This window comes from Triticum urartu, chromosome 2A (genome assembly GCF_056163025.1).
Source record: "Triticum urartu cultivar PI428250 chromosome 2A, HENAU_Tu73, whole genome shotgun sequence".
Classification (NCBI taxonomy): Eukaryota; Viridiplantae; Streptophyta; class Magnoliopsida; order Poales; family Poaceae; genus Triticum; species Triticum urartu.
Window position 1 is genome coordinate 2,765,649 of NC_141874.1, and position 22,897 is coordinate 2,788,545.

Genomic DNA, 22,897 nt, shown 5'->3' on the forward strand with positions numbered 1-22,897 from the left:
GGGGCACCGCACACGGCTAAGAATATGATCACGTGGATCAACTTGTGTGTCTATGGGGTGCCCCCTGCCCCCGTATATAAAGGAGTGGAGGAGGGGAGGGCCGGCCCTCTCTATGGCGCGCCTAGGGGAGTCCTACTCCCACCGGGAGTAGGATTCCCCTTTCCTAGTCCAACTAGGAGTCCTTCCATGTAGTAGGAGTAGGAAACAAGGAAGGGGCGCAGCCCCTCCCCCTAGTCCAATTCGGACTAGGCCTTGGGGGGGGGGCGGCTTGCCCTAGGCAGCCCCTCTCTCTTTCCCATAAGGCCCAATACTTCTCCCGGCGAATTGCCGTAACTCTCCGGTACTCCGAAAAATACTCGAATCACTCGGAACCTTTCCGATGTCCGAATATAGTCGTCCAATATATCGATTTTTACGTCTCGACCATTTTGAGACTCCTCGTCATGTCCCCGATCTCATCCGGGACTCCGAACTCCTTCGGTACATCAAAACTCATAAACTCATAATATAATTGTCATCGAAACCTTAAGCGTGCGGACCCTACGGGTTCGAGAACAATGTAGACATGACCGAGACATGTCTCCGGTCAATAACCAATAGCGGGACCTAGATGCCCATATTGGTTCCTACATATTCTACGAAGATCTTTTATCAGTCAGACCGCATAACAACATACGTTGTTCCCTTTGTCATCGGTATGTTACTTGCCCGAGATTCGATCGTCGGTATCCAATACCTAGTTCAATCTCGTTACCGGCAAGTCTCTTTACTCGTTCCGTAATACATCATCCCGCAACTAACTCATTAGTTGCAATGCTTGCAAGGCTTAAGTGATGTGCATTACCGAGAGGGCCCAGAGATACCTCTCCGACAATCGGAGTGACAAATCCTAATCTCGAAATACGCCAACCCAACATGTACCTTTGGAGACACCTGTAGAGCACCTTTATAATCACCCAGTTACGTTGTGACGTTTGGTAGCACACAAAGTGTTTCTCCGGCAAACGGGAGTTGCATAATCTCATAGTCATAGGAACATGTATAAGTCATGAAGAAAGCACTAGCAACATACTAAACGATCGGGTGCTAAGCTAATGGAATGGGTCATGTCAATCAGATCATTCACCTAATGATGTGATCCCGTTAATCAAAGAACAACTCTTTGTCCATGGTTAGGAAACATAACAATCTTTGATTAACGAGCTAGTCAAGTAGAGGCATACTAGTGACACTCTGTTTGTCTATGTATTCACACATGTATTATGTTTCCGGTTAATACAATTCTAGCATGAATAATAAACATTTATCATGAAATAAGGAAATAAATAATAACTTTATTATTGCCTCTAGGGCATATTTCCTTCACTAGCATCTTGAGCTTAAGGTATGCGTAATGCGGTACCGCGTTGAACTTAGCGAATGCGGTTCGCCCGAGCAGTGCGTGATAGCCACTGCGAAACGGGACTATGTCGAAGATTAACTCCTCGCTTCGGAAATTATCCTGAGATCCGAAGACCACTGCAAGTGTGACTGAGCCTGTACAGTTGGCCTCTACACCTGGTATTACGCCTTTAAAGGTCGTTTTGGTGGGCTTAATCCTCGAGGGATCTATGCCCATTTTCCGCACTGTATCCTGGTAAAGCAGGTTCAGGCTACTGCCGCCGTCCATAAGGACTCTAGTGAGATGAAATCCGTCAATAATTGGGTCTAGAACCAATGCGGCGAATTCGCCATGACGGATGCTAGTGGGGTGGTCCCTTCGATCAAAGGTGATCGGGCGGGAGGACCATGGGTTGAACTTTGGGGCGACTGGCTCTACCGCGTATACGTCCCATAACGCACGCTTCCGCTCCCTTTTGGGGACATGGGTTGCGTATATCATGTTCACCGTCCGCACTTGTGGGGGAAAACCCTTCTGTCCACTTTTGTTCGGCGGCCGGGGCTCCTCATCGTCATTCTTATGCAGCCCCTTGTCTTCATTTTCAGCGTTTAACTTGCCTGCCTACTTGAACACCCAACAATCCCTGTTGGTGTGATTGGCTAGCTTTTCGGGGGTGCCATGTATCTGGCACGAGCGGTCGAGTATTCGGTCCAAACTGGACGGGCCCCTAGGATTCCTTTTGAATGGATTTTTCTGCTGACCGGATTTAGAGCCTCTGAATCCGGCATTAACTGCCGTATCCTCAGCATTGTCGCCGTTAATGCGGCGCTTCTTCTTGTTGTGACGCGACCTGCCACTACTGTCCCTGGTGTCCGAATTACCAGGGTTCTTGGTCATATTGTTGCTACGAGCGAGCCAGCTGTCTTCTCCCGCGCAAAAGCGGGTCATGAGTGTCGTGAGTGCTGCCATAGATTTCAGCTTTTCCTGTCCAAGGTGCTGGGCCAGCCACTCGTCACGGATATTGTGCTTGAAGGCTGCTAGGGCCTCAGCGTCCGGACAGTTGACTATTTGATTTTTCTTTGTTAGGAACCGTGTCCAGAATTGCCTGGCCGATTCCTCTGGCTGCTGAATTACGTGACTTAGGTCATCGGTGTCTGGGGGTCACACATAAGTGCCCTAGAAATTGTCGAGGAATGCGGCTTCCAGGTCCTCCCAACAACTGATTGATCCTGTTGGAAAGCTGTTAAGCCAATGCCGAGCTAGTCCTTTAAGCTTGAGTGGGAGGTATTTGATGGCGCGAAAATCATCGCCGCGGGCCATGTGGATATGAAGGAGATAATCCTCGATCCATACTGCAGGATCTGTTGTGCCATCATATGATTCAATGTTTACGGGTTTGAAACCCTCGGGGATTTGATGATCCATTATTTCGTCTGTAAAGCAGAGTGGGTGTGCGGCTCTGTACTGGGCTATATCATGACGTAGCTCCAATGAGCCTTGTCTACTGTGTTCGGCCCCGCCGAATTTGTGGCCGGCATGACGGTTACCGTCTCGAGCCATGGGGCGCCCACACGATCCGTAGATCGATCTTGTTTGCCTTGCCTTGGTATGGGGTGCGGCTTGAGTGGAGGGCCGAGAGGCCTCTCTGTCGCGACCACGAGGTGGCCGGTCGGCCGCATCCAGTGCTTCCTCCTCTAATCGGGGTAGCAACCTGCGCTTTGGGTAGCTCTTGGAGGGGCGTTCGAGTTTATGCTCTTCGGCCGCAAGGACTTCAGTCCATCTGTCGACTAGCAAATCTTGATCAGCTCTGAGTTGTTGCTGTTTTTTATTGAGGCTTCTTGCCGTGGCCATAAGCCTGCGTTGAAAATACTTTTGCTCGACGGGATCCTCTGGCACGACGAATTCGTCGTCGTCGAGGCTTGCCTCGTCTTCGGAGGGAGGCATATAATTATCGTCCTCGACCTCTCTGTCTGCCGCTCTCTCGTGAGGGCTGGTTTCTCCATCCTCCTGTGCTAAATCTTGCTGGAGGGGGTTTTCTTCGGTGCTTTCCGGAGTATTATTATCTCCCGTGCTGGAATCACCGTGTTTGTTTTGGCGGGATTTTGAGCGGCGCTGTTGACGCCAGCGCTTAGGCTGTTTCTTGGAGGGGTCATCCTCCGCTGTTCCATCGCCATCTCCCTCTTTTGGGGTGTCCACCATGTATATGTCATACGATGAGGTGGCTTTCCAGGGCCTAGTAGGCGTTGGTTCTTCATCATCTCCTTCATCGGTGTCCATACCGTCGATGTCTTCGGAGTCGAAGTCGAGCATGTCGGTTAAGTCGTCGACAGTGGCTACAAAGTGGGTGGTGGGTGGGCTTTGAATTTCTTCATCGTCCGTACCCCAACCTTGCTGACCGTAGTCCGGCCAAGGCTCTCCTGATGAAGAGAGAGACTTCAGTGACTTCAGGATATCGCCGAAAGGCGAGTGCTGAAAGATGTCCGCGGCAGTGAACTCCATGATCGGCGCCCAATCGGATTCGATTGGCAGGGGCGCGGAGGGTTCGGAGTCCAAAGAGGAGTCTGACTCCTTGGAGTCACGAGTCTCGCAGAGTACGAGGCTGGTGCTTGGCTCAATCGCCGTTGGGGTCGTAGCCCCCGAGGTGGCGTCCAACCGCCCATCCTCGATCGGCGCAGTTGGCTCCGAATTAAGGGTCGGAGCCGATGCGGGTGCGGCCTCCAGGGCACTGTTCGGCGGCAGAGCTAGATCATGCTCGTCGTGACAGTGCGGCGCGCTCGGCAGTGGCTCGAATCCGTCGAAGATCAAGTCCCTGCGGATGTCAGCCGTGTAGTTGAAACTTCCAAATCTGACCTGACGGCCAGGGGCATAGCTTTCGATCTGCTCCAGACGGCCAAGCGAATTGGCCCGCAGTGCGAAGCCGCCGAAGACGAAGATCTGTCCGGGGAGGGAGGTCTCACCCTGGACTGCATCGCTATCGATGATCATCGGAGCCATCGAGCTTGACGGCGACGACACAGAGGAACTCTCAATGAAAGCACCAATGTCGGTGTCAAAACCGGCGGATCTCGGGTAGGGGGTCCCGAACTGTGCGTCTAGGCCGGATGGTAACAGGAGACAAGGGACACGAAGTTTTACCCAGGTTCGGGCCCTCTCGATGGAGGTAAAACCCTACGTCCTGCTTGATTAATATTGATGATATGGGTAGTACAAGAGTAGATCTACCACGATATCAAGGAGGCTAAACCCTAGAAGCTAGCCTATGGTATGATTGTTGATGTGTATGTTGTCCTACGGACTAAAACCCTCTGGTTTATATAGACACCGGATAGGGTTAGGGTTACATAGAGTCGGTTACAATGGTAGGAGATCTTCATATCCGCATCGCCAAGCTTGCCTTCCACGCCAAGGAAAGTCCCTTCCGGACACGGGACGGAGTCTTCAATCTTGTATCTTCATAGTCCAGGAGTCCGGCTGAAGGTATAGTCCGGCCATCCGGACACCCCCTAATCTAGGACTCCCTCAATGACCTTCTCAAAGAACTTGTCCTTGGGGGCACTTGGAGACGTCATGATAATCTAGATCTGTCAGAAAAACAGCTCGAAACAAGAACAAAGAATATTTGTGTGATACATGAGTCAAAACTTTCGGGAGAATATATAATGCATTTTTACCGACGAAAATACGTAACGTGCAAGAAAACGGAGTCCGGAGAGCACACGAGGTGCCCACGGGGTAGGGGGTAGGGCGCGCCCTCCACCCTTGTGGGGCCCTCGTGTCCTTCCCGAACTGCTTCTTATTTTTCTATTTTTCTAAATATTCCAAAACGGAGAAATATTGCCTTAAAAACTGTTTTGGAGTCGGTTTACTTACCGTACCACATACCTATTCCTTTTCGGAGTCTGAAACGTTCCGGAAAGTGTCTCTTATGTATTCCTCCGGGGTTACGGTTTCAATAACATTGATTTCAACATTTATAGGATTACCTGAGATATAGTGTTTGATTCTTTGACCGTTCACCACCTTCGGATTTGTGCCTTCGAAGTTGTTGATTTTTATGGCACCAGAACGATAGACCTCCTTGATAACGTAAGGGCCTTCCCATTTAGAGAGAAATTTTCCTGCAAAAAATCTTAAACGAGAGTTGTATAGCAATACATAATCACCTACATTAAACTCACGCTTTTGTATTCTTTTGTCATGCCATCTTTTAACTTTTTCTTTAAACAACTTGGCATTTTCATAAGCTTGGGTTCTCCATTCATCAAGTGAGCTAATGTCAAATAACCTCTTCTCACCGGCAAGTTTGAAATCATAATTGAGCTCTTTAATAGCCCAATATGCCTTATGTTCTAGTTCGAGAGGTAAGTGACATGCTTTTCCATAAACCATTTTATACGGAGACATACCCATAGGATTTTTATATGCAGTTCTATAGGCCCATAATGCATCATCAAGTTTCTTGGACCAATTCTTTCTAGATCTATTGACAGTCTTTTGCAAAATTAATTTGAGCTCTCTATTACTCAATTCTACTTGACCACTAGACTGTGGGTGATAAGGAGATGCAATTCTATGACTAACATCATACTTAGCAAGCATTTTTCGGAAAACACCATGAATAAAATGTGAACCACCATCAGTCATTAAATATCTAGGGACTCCAAACCTCGGAAAAATAACTTCTTTAAGCATCTTAATAGAGGTGTTATGATCAGCACTACTAGTTGGAATAGCTTCTACCCACTTAGTAACGTAATCAACAGCAACTAAAATATGTGTATAACCATTAGAGGCAGGAAAAGGTCCCATATAATCAAAGCCCCAAACATCGAATGGTTCAATAACAAGTGAATAATTCATAGGCATTTCTTGACGTCTACTAATATTACCAATTATTTGACATTCATCACAATATAGGACAAACTTACGAGCATCCTTGAAGAGAGTAGGCCAATAAAAACCGGATTGCAATACCTTATGTGGAGTTTTGTCTCCAGCGTGGTGTCCTCCATAAGCTTCGGAGTGACACTTGCGTAGGATATGTTCCTGTTCATGCTCAGGTACACAACGTCTAATACCACCATCTACTCCTTTATAAATATGTGGGTCATCCCAAAAGTAATGTCTCAAATCATAGAAGAACTTTTTCTTTTGATGGTATGTGAAACTAGGTGGTATAAATTTAGCAACAATGTAATTAGCATAATCAGCATACCATGGAGCAGTACAAGAAGCATTTATGACATTTAATTGCTCATCAGGAAAGCTATCATCAATAGGTAGTGGGTCATCAAGAACATTTTCTAACCTAGACAAGTTGTCTGCAACGGGGTTCTCAGCTCCCTTTCTATCAACAATATGCAAATCACATTCTTGTAGCAAGAGAACCCATCTAATAAGTCTAGGTTTAGCATCTTTCTTTTCCATAACATATTTAATAGCAGCATGATCTGTGTGAATAGTTACTTTAGAATCAACAATATAAGGTCTGAACTTATCACAAGCAAATACGACTGCTAAGAATTCTTTTTCAGTAGTAGCATAATTTCTCTGAGCATTATATAGAGTTTTCCTAGCATATTGAATAACATTTAATTTCTTATCAACTCTTTGCCCTAGAACAGCATAATCACTAGCATCACACATAATTTCAAAGGGTAAATTCCAATCAGGTGGCTGAACAATAGGTGTAGAGATCAATGCTTTCTTAAGTATTTCAAATGCTTCTACACAATCATCATCAAAGACAAATGGTATATCTTTTTGTAATAAATTATTCAGAGGCGAGAGATTTTTGAGAAGTCCTTAATGAACCTCCTATAAAATCCGGCGTGACCAAGGAAACTTCTTATACCTTTGATGTCCTTGGGACATGGCATCTTTTCAATAGCATCAACCTTGGCTTTATCAACTTCAATACCTCTTTCAGAAACTTTATGCCCCAAGACAATACCTTCATTAACCATAAAGTGGCACTTTTCCCAATTCAAGACAAGATTAGTTTCTTCACATCTCTGCAAAACTCGATCAAGGTTTCTCAAGCAATCATCAAAAGAGGATCCATAGACGGAAAAGTCGTCCATGAAAACCTCACAAATCTTTTCACAAAAGTCAGAGAATATAGCCATCATGCATCTTTGAAAGGTAGCAGGTGCATTACATAAACCAAAAGGCATACGTCTATAAGCAAAAGTACCAAAAGGGCAAGTAAAAGTAGTGTTTGATTGATCATTGGCTGACACAGGTATTTGAGAGAAACCAGAATAACCATCTAGAAAGCAAAAATGTGTATGTTTAGATAATCTTTCTAGCATTTGATCAATAAAAGGTAAGGGGTAATGATCTTTTTTAGTGGCGTTATTTAATTTGCGGAAATCAATTACCATCCTATAACCTGTAATAATTCTTTGCGGAATCAATTCATCTTTATCATTAGGAACGACGGTAATACCTCCCTTCTTAGGGACACAATGGACAGGACTTACCCACTGACTATCAGCAACGGGATAAATTATACCTGCCTCAAGGAGCTTTAGTATTTCCTTGCTTACCACTTCTTTCATCTTAGGATTCGGCCTTCGTTGATGATCACAAACTAGTTTGGCATCTTCTTCCAAATTTATTTTATGTTGACATAGAGTGGGACTAATGCCCTTAAGATCATCAAGAGTATATCCAATAGCAGCACGGTGCTTCTTCAGAGTTTTCAATAATCTCTCTTCTTCATGATCTGAAAGGTTAGCACTAATAATAACAGGATATATCTTCTTTTCATCAAGATAAGCATATTTAAGAGTATCAGGCAACGGTTTAAGCTCAAACACGGGATCACCCTTGGGTGGAGGAGGATCCCCTAGGATTTCAACAGGCAAATTGTGTTTCAGAATGGGTTCCTGTTTAAAGAATACTTCATCTATTTCGTCCCTTCTTTCATTCATAAACATATCATTTTCATGGTCTAGCAAATATTGTTCTAAAGGATCACTAGGAGGTATGGCAATAGAAGGAAGACCAATAATTTCATCCTTACTAGGAAATTCTTCTTCACGATGTTGTCTACTAAATTTAGAGAAATTAAACTCATGAGACATATCACCCAAGCCAATAGTAACAACACTCTTTTCGCAGTCTATCCTAGCATTAACTGTGTTCAAGAAGGGTCTACCAAATATAATGGGACAAAAGCTATCTTGTGGGGAACCAAGAACAAGAAAATCAGTAGGGTATTTAGTTTTCCCACACAAGACTTCAACATCTCTAACAATTTCAATGGGTGATATTGTATCTCTATTAGCAAGTTTGATGGTAACATCAATACCTTCTATCTCAGCAGGTGCAATTTCATGCATAATTTCTTTGTATAAGTCATGAGGTATAGCACTAGCACTAGCACCCATATCACATAAGCCATGATAACAATGATCTCCTATTTTAACAGAAATAACAGGCATGCCTACCACAGGTCTATGTTTATCTTTAGCACAAGGTTTGGCAATTCTAGCAGTTTCACCGCAGAAATAAATAACATGCCCATCAATATTATTAGCCAAGAGATCCTTAACAATAGCAATATTAGGTTCAACTTTAATTTGCTCAGGAGGTGTATAAGTTCTAATATTGCTTTTACGTACCACAGTTGAAGCTTTAGCATGATCCTTTATTCTAACAGGGAAAGATGGTTTCTCAACATAAGAAGTAGGAACAATAGGATCATTATAAGTAATAGTCTTTTCTTCAACTTTAATAGGTGTAGCTACTTTTACTTCTATGGGAGGATGATATTTAAACCACTTCTCCTTGGGGAGATCAACATAAGTAGCAAAAGATTCACAGAAAGAAGCTACTATCTCAGAGTCAAGTCCATATTTAGTGCTAAATTTACGGAAAACATCGGTATCCATAAAAGATTTAACACAATCAAACTTAGGTGTCACCTGACTCCTTAACTTCGTCGAGATCCTAATCTTCAGAGTTGCATTTAATTCTATCCAATAAATTCCATTTGAATTCAATAGTCTTCATCATAAAAGAGCCAGCACAAGAAGTATTGAGCATGGTGCGATTGTTATCAGAAAGCCGAGCATAAAAACTTTGAATAATTATTTCTCTTGGGAGCTCATGATTGGGGCATGAATATAACATTGATTTAAGCCTCCCCCAAGCTTGAGCGATGCTTTCTCCTTCGCGAGGCCAAAAATTATATATATAATTGCGATCATGATGAACAAGATGCATAGGATAAAACTTCTGATGAAATTCCAATTTCAATCGTTTGTAGTTCCATGACCCCGTATCATCACATAGCCTGTACCATGTCGATGCATCTCCCTTCAAAGTTAAAGGGAAGACCTTCTTCTTAAAAACATCACCGGGTATACCTGCAAGCTTAAATAATCCACAAACTTCATCCACATAGATTAGGTGCTCATCAGGATGCTTTGTTCCATCTCCTACAAAAGGATTAGCTAGCAGTTTTTCTAACATACCCGAAGGAACTTCAAAGGGAACATTTTCATTTTCAGTAGGTTCAGTAGGTTGAGGAGCAACTCTTTGCTCTACTGGTTGGGGTGAAGATACCCCAAACAAGCCCCTCGGAGGATTACTTTCCATAGTAACAAGTGACAGTAAATTTTAGCACACTATATAAATTTTTCCTTACCAAATTCCACCTACCAAAAGCTCTTCACTCCCTGGCAACGGCGCCAGAAAATAGTCTTGATGACCCACAAGTATAGGGGATCTATCGTAGTCCTTTCGATAAGTAAGAGTGTCGAACCCAACGAGGAGCAGAAGGAAATGATAAGTGGTTTTCAGCAAGGTATTCTCTGCAAGTACTGAAATAAGTGGTATCAGATAGTTTTGTGATAGGATAATTTGTAACGAGCAACAAGTAACAAAAGTAAATAAAGTGCAGCAAGGTGGCCCAATCCTTTTTGTAGCAAAGGACAAGCTTGGACAAACTCTTATATAGAGTAAAGCGCTCCCGAGGACACATGGGAATTATCGTCAATCTAGTTTTCATCACGTTCATATGATTCATGTTCGGTACTTTGATAATTTGATATGTGGGTGGACCGGTGCTTGGGTGTTGTTCTTACTTGAACAAGCATCCCACTTATGATTAACCTCTATTGCAAGCATCCGCAACTACAACAAAAGTATTAAGGTAAACCTAACCATAGCATGAAACATGTGGATCCAAATCAACCCCTTACGAAGCAACGCATAAACTAGGGTTTAAGCTTCTGTCACTCTAGCAACCCATCATCTACTTATTACTTCCCAATGCCTTCCTCTAGGCCCAAATAATGGTGAAGTGTTATGTAGTCGACGTTCACATAACACCACTAGAGGATAGACAACATACATCTCATCAAAATATCGAACGAGTACCAAATTCACATGACTACTAATAGCAAGACTTCTCCCATGTCCTCGGGAACAAACATAACTACTCACAAAGCATATTCATGTTCATAATCAGAGGGGTATTAAATATGCATATAGGATCTGAACATATGATCTTCCACCAAATAAACCAACTAGCATCAACTACAAGGAGTAATCAACACTACTGGCAACCTACTAGTACCAATCCCGGACTTGGAGACAAGAATTGGATACAAGAGATGAACTAGGGTTTTGAGAGGAGATGGTGCTGGTGAACATGTTGATGGAGATTGCCATCTCTCGATGAGAGGAGCGTTGGTGATGACGATGGCGATGATTTCCCCCTCCCGGAGGGAAGTATCCCCGGCCGAACAGCTCTACCGGAGCCCTAGATTGGTTCCGCCTCGTGGCGGTGGAGTCTCGTCCCGAAAGGTTGTTTATGATTTTTCCCTGGACGAAAGACTTCATATAGCAGAACATGGCCACCGGAGAGCCAACAGGAGGCCCACGAGGCAGGGGGGCGCGCCCTGGGGGGAAGGGCACGCCCCCACCCTCGTGGATAGGTGGTGGCCCCCCTGACGTATTTCTTCCACTCAGTATTTTTTATTATTTCCAAAAATAACTTTCGTGGAGTTTCAGGACTTTTGGAGTTGTGCAGAATAGGTCTCTAATATTTGCTCCTTTTCCAGCCCAGAATTCCAGCTGCCGGCATTCTCCCTCCTTATGTAAACCTTGTAAAATAAGAGAGAATAGACATAAGTATTGTGACATAACGTGTAATAACAACCCATAATGCGATAAATAACGATATAAAAGCATGATGCAAAATGGACGTATCAGCCGCGCGCCTCCTCCCCCTCTAGTCCGAATTGGACAAGGAGGGGGGGCGCCCCCTTTCCTTCCCCCTCTCTCCTTCCCTTCCTTTCCCCCTCCTACTCCAACTAGGTAAAAGAGGGAGTCATACTCCCGATGGGAGTAGGACTCCTCCCTGGCGCGCCCTCCTCCTGGCCGGCCGCCCCCTCCCCCTGGTCCTTTATATATGGGGGCAGGGGGCACCTGTAGACACAACAATTGATCTCTTGATCTCTTAGCCGTGTGCGGTGCCCCCCTCCACCATATTCCACCTCGATCATATCGTAGCGGTGCTTAGGCGAAGCCTTGCGACGGTAGCATCATCATCACCGTCACCACGCCATCGTGCTGATGGAACTCTCCCTCAAAGCTCAGCTGGATCGGAGTTCGAGGGACGTCATCGAGCTGAACGTGTGCTGAACTCGGAGGTGTCGTACGTTCGTTACCCGGACCGGTCGGATCGTGAAGACGTACGACTACATCAACCGCGTTGTGCTAACGCTTCTGCTTTCGGTCTACGAGGGTATGTGGACACACTCTCCCCTCTTGTTGCTATGCATCACCATGATCCTGTGTGTGCGTAGGATTTTTTTTGAAATTACTACGTTCCCCAAGACACGACTTCTACAAAATCCATGCTTTGACATTGCAGGGTATAATCCGAAGCAGACACCACCATTCTCCCATCATGATCTCAAACAACAACACCCCACGTTCCACTTTTGCCAGATCTTGCCTTACTTCATGCATGATCCTTGCGATCACGGAGATGCATTACAAATACATGACATGCCTCGAGAATCTGTCATGGGATAGCATTTAGTTTCTAATGCCCTCGCACATAGACTCTCAGGGCACTCTATGAGGCACGAAAATTGCCTTACGAGGGGGTTTGGTTAAGCACTTTTAGGTCATTGAGTCCCATACCTCCCTTGGCCCTTGTGCCGTGTTAGTTTCTCCCAACTTGACCAACGCGTGTGTCGTCGGTAAGTTTCGTCGCTCCACCAAAAATCTCTTGTCAAGTAAGGAGCTCCTTTCACATTCTTGCACCTTCCAAATGCGTTCTTTTTCATAACTTTTTTTGCTTACTATTTTTGTTTTGATCACGTACATTTGGCTTCATGTTTTCTTGAAATATCACGTACATTTTTTAATGGTCCAAAGAATTGATTTTAATTACTTGATTTTTTTATATTCTATAATTTTTTAATGTCATGAAACACATTTGTTGAAAGTTGTGGAATTTTTTTAAATGCCAGTATTATTTTTCTGAATGCTATCAACATTTTTTCGAAGTTCCATTTTTTAATTACTCGAATTTTTTACAGTGTATAATTTTTTTAGATGTGACAAAATATATTTTTGATACATGTGGACATTTTTAAATGCCAACATCATTTTTTTGAATGCTATCAACATTTTTTAGCAGTTCTATTAACATGTCTTAGTACTGCATCAACATTTTCTGAACGTGCTAAGAACTTTTAAAATATATAGTATGATATTTTTCATTTCCGACGGTACTTTTGTTCTAACGTGTCTGCGTTACCCATGCATGTAAGTTGTGCGTGCGTGATTGTCAGACTTCCTTGTGGTCAAAGGGGAAGGTGGGGCTCATGCCCTGCCAATTTTTTTCTCCAACGCCACAACAATAAAGGCACTAATTCCTCAAAAAAGAACAGGCTCTTGCAAAATGAGCTGGTTAATTCTTTTGGAATTGATTTTTTTCGAAATAAATTGTATTAGGACATGGAAAATAGAAATATTTTTTCTTGGGTACATGAACATATTACTCGATAGATTTCCATACTGATCATGATAAAGAAATGGGAATTCGCCACCACTTTTACTGCCGAGCTATCCAAGTAAGAAGGGTAGCGCCGTTGCCACCGAGCTGCAATCGGTTTCAATGACTAGGAGGATGTTAGAGCACAACTTCTACAAAATCCAAGCTTTGACATTACGGGGTATAATCCCAACCAGACATCACTATTCTCCCATCATGGTCTCGAACAACAACAACACCCCACGTTCCACTTTTGCCAGATCTTGCCTTACTTCATGCATGATCCTTGCGATCACGGAGATGCATTACAAATAAACGCCATTCAAGAGGCAGCAACATACTATCCCCTAGGCCCCACAACTAGCTATGTTTTTTTCTCTCCTTTAATGAAATTGTTAAAAAAACGGTGTGGATTATAATGAAGTTGTTAATTAATCAGAGATTACATAGTCAGTCAATGGCATGGGGCCTGGTCCATTTGTCGAGCCATCGCCTAGGCACCTCATATCAACCGCTTCTTTTCTGTTTTTATATTTCTTTGTAAGCTGTTGCTCGTGTACTCCTCGTCGATTGATGGCTTTGTTAATGCAAAGACCGCCTCACCCTGATCCTCTACTCTAAATGAAAGCAGCATGCACACTATCTATCCATTCATCATTATTTCAATGTTCTCTTTGGCATTTACCTTTTCAACTTTTTTCCTTTTCAGGTCTGTTTTTATATATTTGTATGTCCCCTTTTTTATATCTTTTTTTATTTTCAAGTTTCTGTGTTGTATATTTTTTTAAATGCAAACATTTTTTAGTTATACGATTTTGAAAATACCCAAACAATTTATAAAGTTACAAGAATATTTTTTTAAATTTATGAATAGTCACTAAAATTACAAAAAAAAATTCGAAAAAATACATGAACACTTAAAAAAATGTGTGATCACTTCTTAAAAAAAATGAACATTTAGATAGAAATCGTCAACACTTTTAAAAGAATACTGGCGCTACCGAAAAGCTTCTATGTGACGATCGTTGCGTCAAGTAGTAAATAAAATGCATACAACGTTCTTCCATGGGCCTGCCGATATTGTAGGTTCATGCAGGCTCCTTACAAATACGGTTTTCTTCCATAGCCTTTTTTTGCTTAGTTTCTTTCATTTAAGTTTTCCCTAAAATCCGGCTGCTAGATTTTTACAGATTCCAAATGTATCAATTGAGAATTTTACAAAATGCTCACATAATTAACAAATTTTTATGATTTTTAAAATCTTCATGATCTTGATAATGATTTATTAATTTTATTTTATGAAAAAGTATTTACTAATTTGAAGAATTATTCATGAATTTTAGAAAATAATCACGAATTTTAAAAAAATGTCATTTACAATTTTGCGGTAGCGTACTCAATGGCCCGCTTTGACTGGGTCAGTTGGGAAAATGTCTATGTGAGGATCGTTGTGTAGTCGAGCAAATGCACAAAATGTTCTTCCACGGGCTGGCCCATAGTGGCGCTTCAAATGCAAATGCACAAAATGTTCTGCAGGCTCCCTCCAAATGCTTTTTTCTTTCACAACATTTTTTCACGTATTTTTTTTCTTGTTTTCCCTGCAGACCGACTGCTAGATTTTTTTAATATATTTATAGGAAATATCTATTCCGAATTGAAAAGTAGTTCACACAAGTTTTGTAGAATTTATCATTTTTGAAATGTTCACAAATTCAAAAATATATTCTCAAGTTTTTCTAAATACGTTCATTAATATATAAAATACTCAGAAATTTGTAAAATGATCAGGGATTTAAAAAATTGTTGTATATTAAAATGCGTTCATGAATTTGACAAGAGGAAAGTATCGTTTCCCCCTCAAATCCTGTCTGATGGACCGATTTCCCCCCAAAGTCTAAAACTGGATCAATCAGCCCCTAAACTCTCCAAAACCGGATCAATTCTCCCCCGTGGTGGTTTTGCACCAGATTTAGGTGGTTTTGACTAGTCTCCTTGCTGACTGGACAGTGCTGACTTGGCAGATGCAACTTTCCCCAATTTTTAATTGCAATCCGCTCCCTCGCCGCGAAGCACTCTGTCGCCGTCCCCTCGCCGCCCCATCGCCGTCCCCTCGCCGTCCCCTCGCCGCCCCCTCGCCGCCCCAACGCCGTCCCCTCGCCGTCCCCTCGCTCGCCGCAGTCCATGGCGTCTGCTAGCTCGTCAAGCAGTCATCGGTCGCCGCGGTCCATGGCCTTCTCAGGGCAGTCGCCGGTGCCATATCGGGAGCCACCATTGGCGTACTCGCCTGAGAAGGTGTGCCACTGCAAAGTCAAGGCTCCGAGGTGGATTTCGTGGAGCATTGCCAACCCCGGTCGTCGATACTACAACTGCAGCCAATCTCTGGTAACTAGATCTGTGCCCGCCGTTTCTGTTTGTTGTTTCGTTGAGCAGCAAAGTTATAGTCTTTGCGTGATTCTTTTGACAAAATTGCACAATTTTTTGAATAGGGATATGACTGTGGGTACTTCAAGTGGCATGATGATCCCCTGGATAAGTTTGTCAGTACGCTACTAGGTGACCTGTGAGATGTTGTGAATCGGCTGAAGACAGAGGTTAGGAAGCTCAAGACCGAGAAATCACAGCTGGAGCATGCTCTCATGGATGCCAAGTGCAGCATTGGTGATGCTTATGTTTATGTGCTGGATTTGAAAGCCCAGCATGCTCAACAAATGGATGTTCTTGCCAAGGAATTTCAGAGAAGCAAAAAGATGTACAAATTTGCCATCTTTTTCTGCATTGTGTCTGCTGTTATCATGGCTTTGAAGATGTGATGTAGTATCTTAGTGAACCACCTATGTAAGCTCGAGTGAACAAATGTATTTGAGTTTAAAATTTCAAAAGTCTGAACTTGTGTCTGAAGTTAACTGAACTTTTGGTTGTCTGAATTTTTCTGAAGCGTTGTCTGAAGTTAACTGAACTAGACAGCCACCCATTTAAGGCCAGCGCTCGCCCAGACAGCACTAGCCCACCCACTCTCATCCACTCGCCGTTCCCCATTCTCATCCACTCCCTTCGCCTCTCGCCCACCCACTCCCATTGCTTCTCGACGCCGGCGATGGCGCCCAAGAAGAAGACTGCAAGAGATGTTCGCCGTGCTCAAGATTGGTGGGAGGAAACTGTGAGCAGGTTCTGCAAGGGGGATTCAGAGAAAAGGGCCGATGTGGAGGAGATCTGCAACAGATTTCCGAGCTTGCAGATGTGCGTGGACCACGCTAGGGGCCTCATCGTTGTGGCAACTGATGATGAGAAGAAGACAATGTTCCCCGACTGCCGTCCCATTCCAGCTATCTCTGTTTTCCTTTGGGCTATGAATGAGGCGGAGAAGTCACTAGATCCGCGTCAGTGTGCCAGGTGGTACGAGTACCGCTCCCGCCGTCGCACCCCTCCACCTCCAGTTGAAGGTCTCGTCGGCGTCGTGGTCGCTGTACCAGCTGCAGTGAAGCAGGTTATTGTGCACTCTGACAGTGACGGAGAGTGCAGTGAAGATGTGCTGGAGGACAGCGAGCAGGAGCAGGATGTGGAGGACAGCGAGCAGGAGCAGGTGGTGGTGGATGTGGAGGACGGCAGCGAGGGGGAGGTGGCGCCTACCGATGACGACGTGTACGTGGTGGCGCCGGTGATCCCGCAGCTCGGCGACAGGAGCATGCCAATCGAGGCGGAGACTTACATCTGCGTCGGCATCCGCCACTCCGACCGCATCAAGAAGATGAAGGACATGCAGAAGTGAAGACAGAGAAGTTAAGTTTCTAGTTCAGTGTCTAGTTCATTATGCACTGAGAAATGCAGTTAAGTTTGTAGTCAGGACTGGAGAAATGCAGTTAAGTTTCTATGTTAAGTTTGTATGTTAGGTACTGGACAAATACAGTTATGTATGCACTGTCAGAGTTTCTAGTTAAGTACTGAACAAATGCAGTGATCAAATGTACTGAAGATGTTCAAGCATAAATGTTTTCAACTCTGTTGTCCTCTTTGTTTTAATCCAAAAAATTATAGTAGCAGAAATTGTGCCTCAAATTAACAGAAGCAGAAATTTAGGACAAGTGTGGCACAAATTTAGCACAGTATCACAAATTTTGTAATCAAATGGATGGCCCTTTCTTAGCATTTAGTGCCTCCTTGTATGCAGCAAGGTTGAACACACAATATTGTGGAACTCTAGGTTGAGAGCTTGGTTGTGAGCTCTGTTGAGAGCTTGGCTGTGAGCTTTGTTGAGATGTAGGTTCATTGATCCTCCAGGTTCCTGGTTTTCTTCTAACTTCCAACTTTTTTGGCCTAGGTTGCACAGCCATTGCCTTGCCTTTTATATCAGCAGCCTGCAAACAAGTTTTCATTAGTATAAACAAAAAAGCAACCAAGTTTTCATTAGTAGAAACAAAAAGCAACCAATTTTTCATTAGTACTAACAAGTGTCATCTTAACCTGCTTTTCAAGCACAGCTTTCTGAGTCTGAAGAGCATCAAAAGCCTCTTTGTCTTGCTTCTTTTGTTTTGCAGCTTCTCTGACCAAATGAGCATTTCCATGATGTTTAGCTGCATCATTGTTCTTACAGCTTGATCTATTATGTCCTTGCCTTTTGCAAGAACTACAAGTGATCTTGCCACCTACTTTGCTCATCTTAGTACCCTTAGGTTTTTCTCCTTCCTCTCTCCTTCTTTCTGTTTTAGGCCTTCCAGGCAAGCTAATGTGACTAGGTGGTTGTGGCTTTGGATTTGTTGAAATAGGCCAACTCTCCTCTCCCTCCAAAGGTTGTAAGCAATGATCATATATCTTGTTGTACACTTCTATGGAGTAGCAAGGAGCAATATAATCATCAATTTTCTGTTCTGTTTTATAGATAGCACTAATGGCATGGCAGCAGGGTAAACCTGACAGCTGCCAATATCTACACGAGCAAGTCCAGAGCTGCAAGTTAACAGTAAATTTGAATTTCTCATGCTCTTTCACTTCAAATCCATCTTTCCCATTCCACAGCGCATGGCAGAAACCTGATCTCCTTATGTTTTGCTTCAGTTTTTTGAAAATGTTGGGACATATAGTTCCTTTCCAGTTAACTGACTTCCCTCTATTTTCTTGTACCCTCACCATAATTTTGCACCTGATCCACTCAAGCATTGAGACAATAGCAAGGTACCTAGCTAACAGGATGTAGTTGTTGAAAGATTCACACATGTTGTTATCAACTGAATCACAATTAGACCCCAGCTTCATGTAGGCCCTACTCCAATGTACTGGATCAGTGTTCATCATATCTTTTGCACCCTCAACAGTAAATTGTGCTAGCCTGGCCCTGTTGTAGTTGAAAATCACTTTGTTTGATGATTTTGCACATCTCCAAAACCTTTTCTGAAGATCATGGTCTGGGTGTTTTTTCTTCCAATTAGCATATATGTGTCTTGCACACATTCTATGCTCAGCTTTAGGAAAAATGTCCTCCATTGCCCCTATAAGTCCCTTTTGTTGATCTGACATAAATACATATCCATCTCCTTGATTGCTTATTTTCAAGTCCTGGTTTATTTTGGCAAGAAACCAGAACCATGACTCATAATTTTCTTTCTCCACAACAGCCCAAGCAATAGGATACATCTGGTTATTTGCATCTCTTCCTATAGCACACAACATCTGTCCATAGCAAGCACCTTTGAAAAAACAACCATCAAGGCCAATAACTTTTCTACAACCTGCCAAGAAACCTTTCTTCAAGGCATCAAAACACATGTAAAACCTTTGAAATACATATGACCCATCCTTTTCATTATGGTCCAACTTCACTGCAACTGTGCTTCCAGGATTAGTTCTCAGCAGCTCTAACTGATAATTAAATAATTTTGAGTACTCTCCTTCAGTGGAATGCAATAGTTTCTGCATGACCATTCTCTTTGCCTTCTTGCACTGTGCAACTGTCACATCAGCAAATAAGTCCTCAAGTACAGTTTTCCTCAAATCTTCTAACTTCCAATTTGGATTTGCTCTTATAAGCCTGCCATATTTTGTAGCAATAACAGTTGATGTGACCAGTTTGTTATCTCTTCTTGGAATGCAATGGTGCTCATCTACAAAGGTAGACACCTGTAGCCACTTATTTCTAGTAGTTTTAGAAGCATAGATCATCCAGTTGCAGCCAGGCCAAGTACACTTTGCACCTACTTTATGATTTTCATCCTTTGTGAAAGCAATATGCACATGTTTCTTAATGCCATATTTTATTAGAGCTTTCTTCATCTGATGTCTTCCTCTAAAAACCATTCCTATCTCAAATGTAGGAATTTCTGATTTGCTGTCATATTTTCTCCATTCACTTTTCCTTCTCACTAGCTGTGTGGCCCCCTCACCATCACTTTCCTCATCAAAAGAGCAGTCATCATCTGATGACACAACATCATCTTCTATGCCATCCAGCTTCTCATCACCAGACAATCCTTCAATCACATTATTATCTTTGATGACAGGCCCCACAGCATCCCCTAATTTCTTTGCTCTCTTCTGCCTCCTAATTTCCCTTGCTAATTTCCTTAATTTCTCTGCCTCTGATTCTTCAGCAAAACTGTGCTCTGACAAAGGCTGGTAGTCAATGTCACTTTCATCATCACCTTCTTCTCCTTCTTTTACATTTTCATGTAATACTTCATTAGCACTTGTTCCATTTTCAACATGATCTGTAGATGTATACTCAAATTCAGAAGTAGCTGCTGGGTTCTGTCCTTGAGTAAATTGTGGCATTGTTCCTCTCTGTGGTGTACCTGCTACTGCTTTGGTCTTTGCAGATTTTGCTTTATTTCCTACTGGAGCTGAAGAAGATGCACCTGTACATGAAGAAGATGCACCTGGACATGAAGAAGATGCACCTTGGGCTGCACCTGGAGTTGGAGGAGGAGCACATGCACCTTGAGCTGCACCTGAAAATGTAGTTGCTGAAACTGGAGCTGCAAGAGGTACTTTTCTTCTTTTAGCTGCAACTCTACTTGCTCTACTTTTCTTAATCTTCACTGGACTCTCAAATGTAGTAAGAAAGTCATTAGCCTCACTTATTATCCTCAAATTTTCTTCCTCAGCAGCTGTCCTTTTCACACCTACAACAACTTCTGGCTCTGCTCTTTGTTCTGCTAAAGCTGCTACATTTGATAAAAACATCTCATCGACCATGTTTGTCTCCACAGCATCCACATTTACCAATGCAAATCTGCTACCTTTATGCTTGGAATATGTTTCTGAAACTACCACAGGCACATCATCTACTCTGTTTTGCAACTGCTTTACTGCTTCTTCACACAACTGCACTTCCTCCACATAGATCTCTGCACATGACCCAATAAGTGTTGCATTCCCCATCTTCTCCACACTTGAATCATCAAAAATAAATTGCAAACCCTCACTCAGTTTTTTCCCTGGAACAAGCCAGTGCATCTTGTAACTATAACCCCCCCTACAATGTCCTCTTTGTACATGATACATGTCCTGAGCATAAGACAACAAAAGCTCAAACTTTAGGCTTTTCCTATCGAACGGAAAAGTAATCATCAGACCTCCGTTGTATACAAGCAATCCATCCACTGTCTCAAATTTGCCAAAATAATGTAGTGACACATAACTTATTTCTTCTTCATCTGCTACCTCATCGACAAGACCTGCCCAAAAAAACAATCTTTACCTCATTACATAGCTCAGGACCTACCCATAAAAACAATCTTCCTATGATCTACCCTACACCTCCACCATCTGCCTGCCATGGCAGCAAAATTGGGTGCAGTAGATGACTTCTAAGCGCAGTTTTGATTTCTCCTAAACTAAGATCATGCAGTAGATGACTTCGACGGGAAAGAAAGGGGGGCGGTTGACTCACCATCGGGCGGCGTGGAGGCCGGCGGCAGGGCGGACGCCATGGCGGCGTCGGCGGACGCCGCCGGCGTGCTTGACGCCATCGCGGCAAGGTTGGGCGTCGTCGTCCAGGCACAGGGAGGTTGGTCGATGCACATGGACCGAAATCACCTGAATTGGGGGCTGATTGGTCGACCGGCTCCCCCAATCGATGAAAACACCTGAAATCTGCCAAGTCAGCACTGTCCAGTCAGCAAGGAGACTAGTCAAAACCACCTAAATCTGGTGCAAAACCACCATGGGGGAGAATTGATCCGGTTTTGGAGAGTTTAGGGGCTGATTGATCCGGTTTTAGACTTTGGGGGGAAATCGGTCCATCAGACAGGATTTGAGGGGGAAAACGATACTTTCCTCATTTGACAAACTGTTCTTAATGGCCACACTGACTGGGCTGCTATAGGGAAAGCACCTATATGACGACCGTTGCTTCTAGTTGAGCAAATGCACATAAATTTGTTGCAGTCTGCTTCCAAATTTTCACAACATTTTTGCTTGCTAATTTTGTTTCGTTCACATACATTTTGTTTCACAGCATTTATGAAAATTTGAAAAGTCGTGAACATTTTTTAAAAGATGAAAATAAGATAATTTAAAACCATGGAAAAAGTGAGAAGAAAAATAAATAAAAATAAAACCATGGAAAAAGGAAATAAAAATAAAAATAAAATTGCAAATCATCTTCTTAGAGGATCTACCATGGGACCTAACTAAATCCGGCCGCAAAACGTCCACGGACGCGCTCAAGCGTGTCTGCGGAAAGTGACAGGTCAACAATCAAATGTTCGATGCCACAACCGGATACCTCATTGCTAATCATCAAGTTCATACAATTACATGCAACATAAAAGCTAGTCTAAATCTTCACTGGCGCCCATCCTTGTAGTTCTCTCAGTGTCCCGGTCCGGTGGCCGTGAGAGTAACAAAGTGAAGGTCCGGTCGCCAGCGAGTTAGAGTAGGACATGGGACACAAGGTGCCAGCGTCTCCCATGCCCTACCCTTCCTTATCGAACCCTATGGACAAGAAGGTTGAACTCCTCTATTCCATTAAATAATACTGAGAAGTTAACTGAACTTACCATATTCATAATCAGAGATACCCATGACGGTGCAAAACCCAGCTTTAGCATTATAGCCTGCAGATACTCCCACTCGACATGATCCTAAGACTTCATCATGTCCAACTTAAGTGCACATAACTTGTGTTTCTTCGCTTTGTTTCTCTTCATAAAGTGTAAGCACTCATAAGTAGAAATTATGTTATCTGTGATCAATAGCCTTGGTACAAAAGTAGATTGCTCCTCTGAAATGAAGTTAGGTCAAATCTATTTTAAGTGATTACAAAGAACCTTGGAGGCTATGGCCCTGTTTGGATCCATGGGTTAGAGTTAGTTTGAGCTAGTTTGGGCTCAAATAGCCCTAAAGGATCCAAACATGAGGGCTGAGATACTTGCATCTAACCCACTCAAAAAAAAAACTATCCCACCCAAGAGGTGCTAATTGGAGCTAGTTCTCCTGGAGCCGACTAAAAAAATCACTTTTTATCTCTCTTCCCCCGCACCAGATCCCTCCCTCCC

General features: G+C 43.3%; 1 protein-coding gene across 1 annotated transcript; it reads right to left on the reverse strand.

Annotated features, from left to right (window-relative positions):
- Positions 1–17,527: 17,527 nt before the first annotated feature.
- Positions 17,528–21,367, reverse strand: LOC147982676 (uncharacterized). The gene is made up of 3 exons (XM_087539829.1): positions 21,289–21,367; positions 17,868–21,073; positions 17,528–17,761 (listed from the first exon to the last, which is right to left on the reverse strand). Exons 1-3 carry the CDS (start codon positions 21,365–21,367, stop codon positions 17,528–17,530), a joined length of 3,519 nt encoding a protein of 1,172 aa, XP_087395955.1.
- Between the last annotated feature and the right edge of the window lie 1,530 nt (positions 21,368–22,897).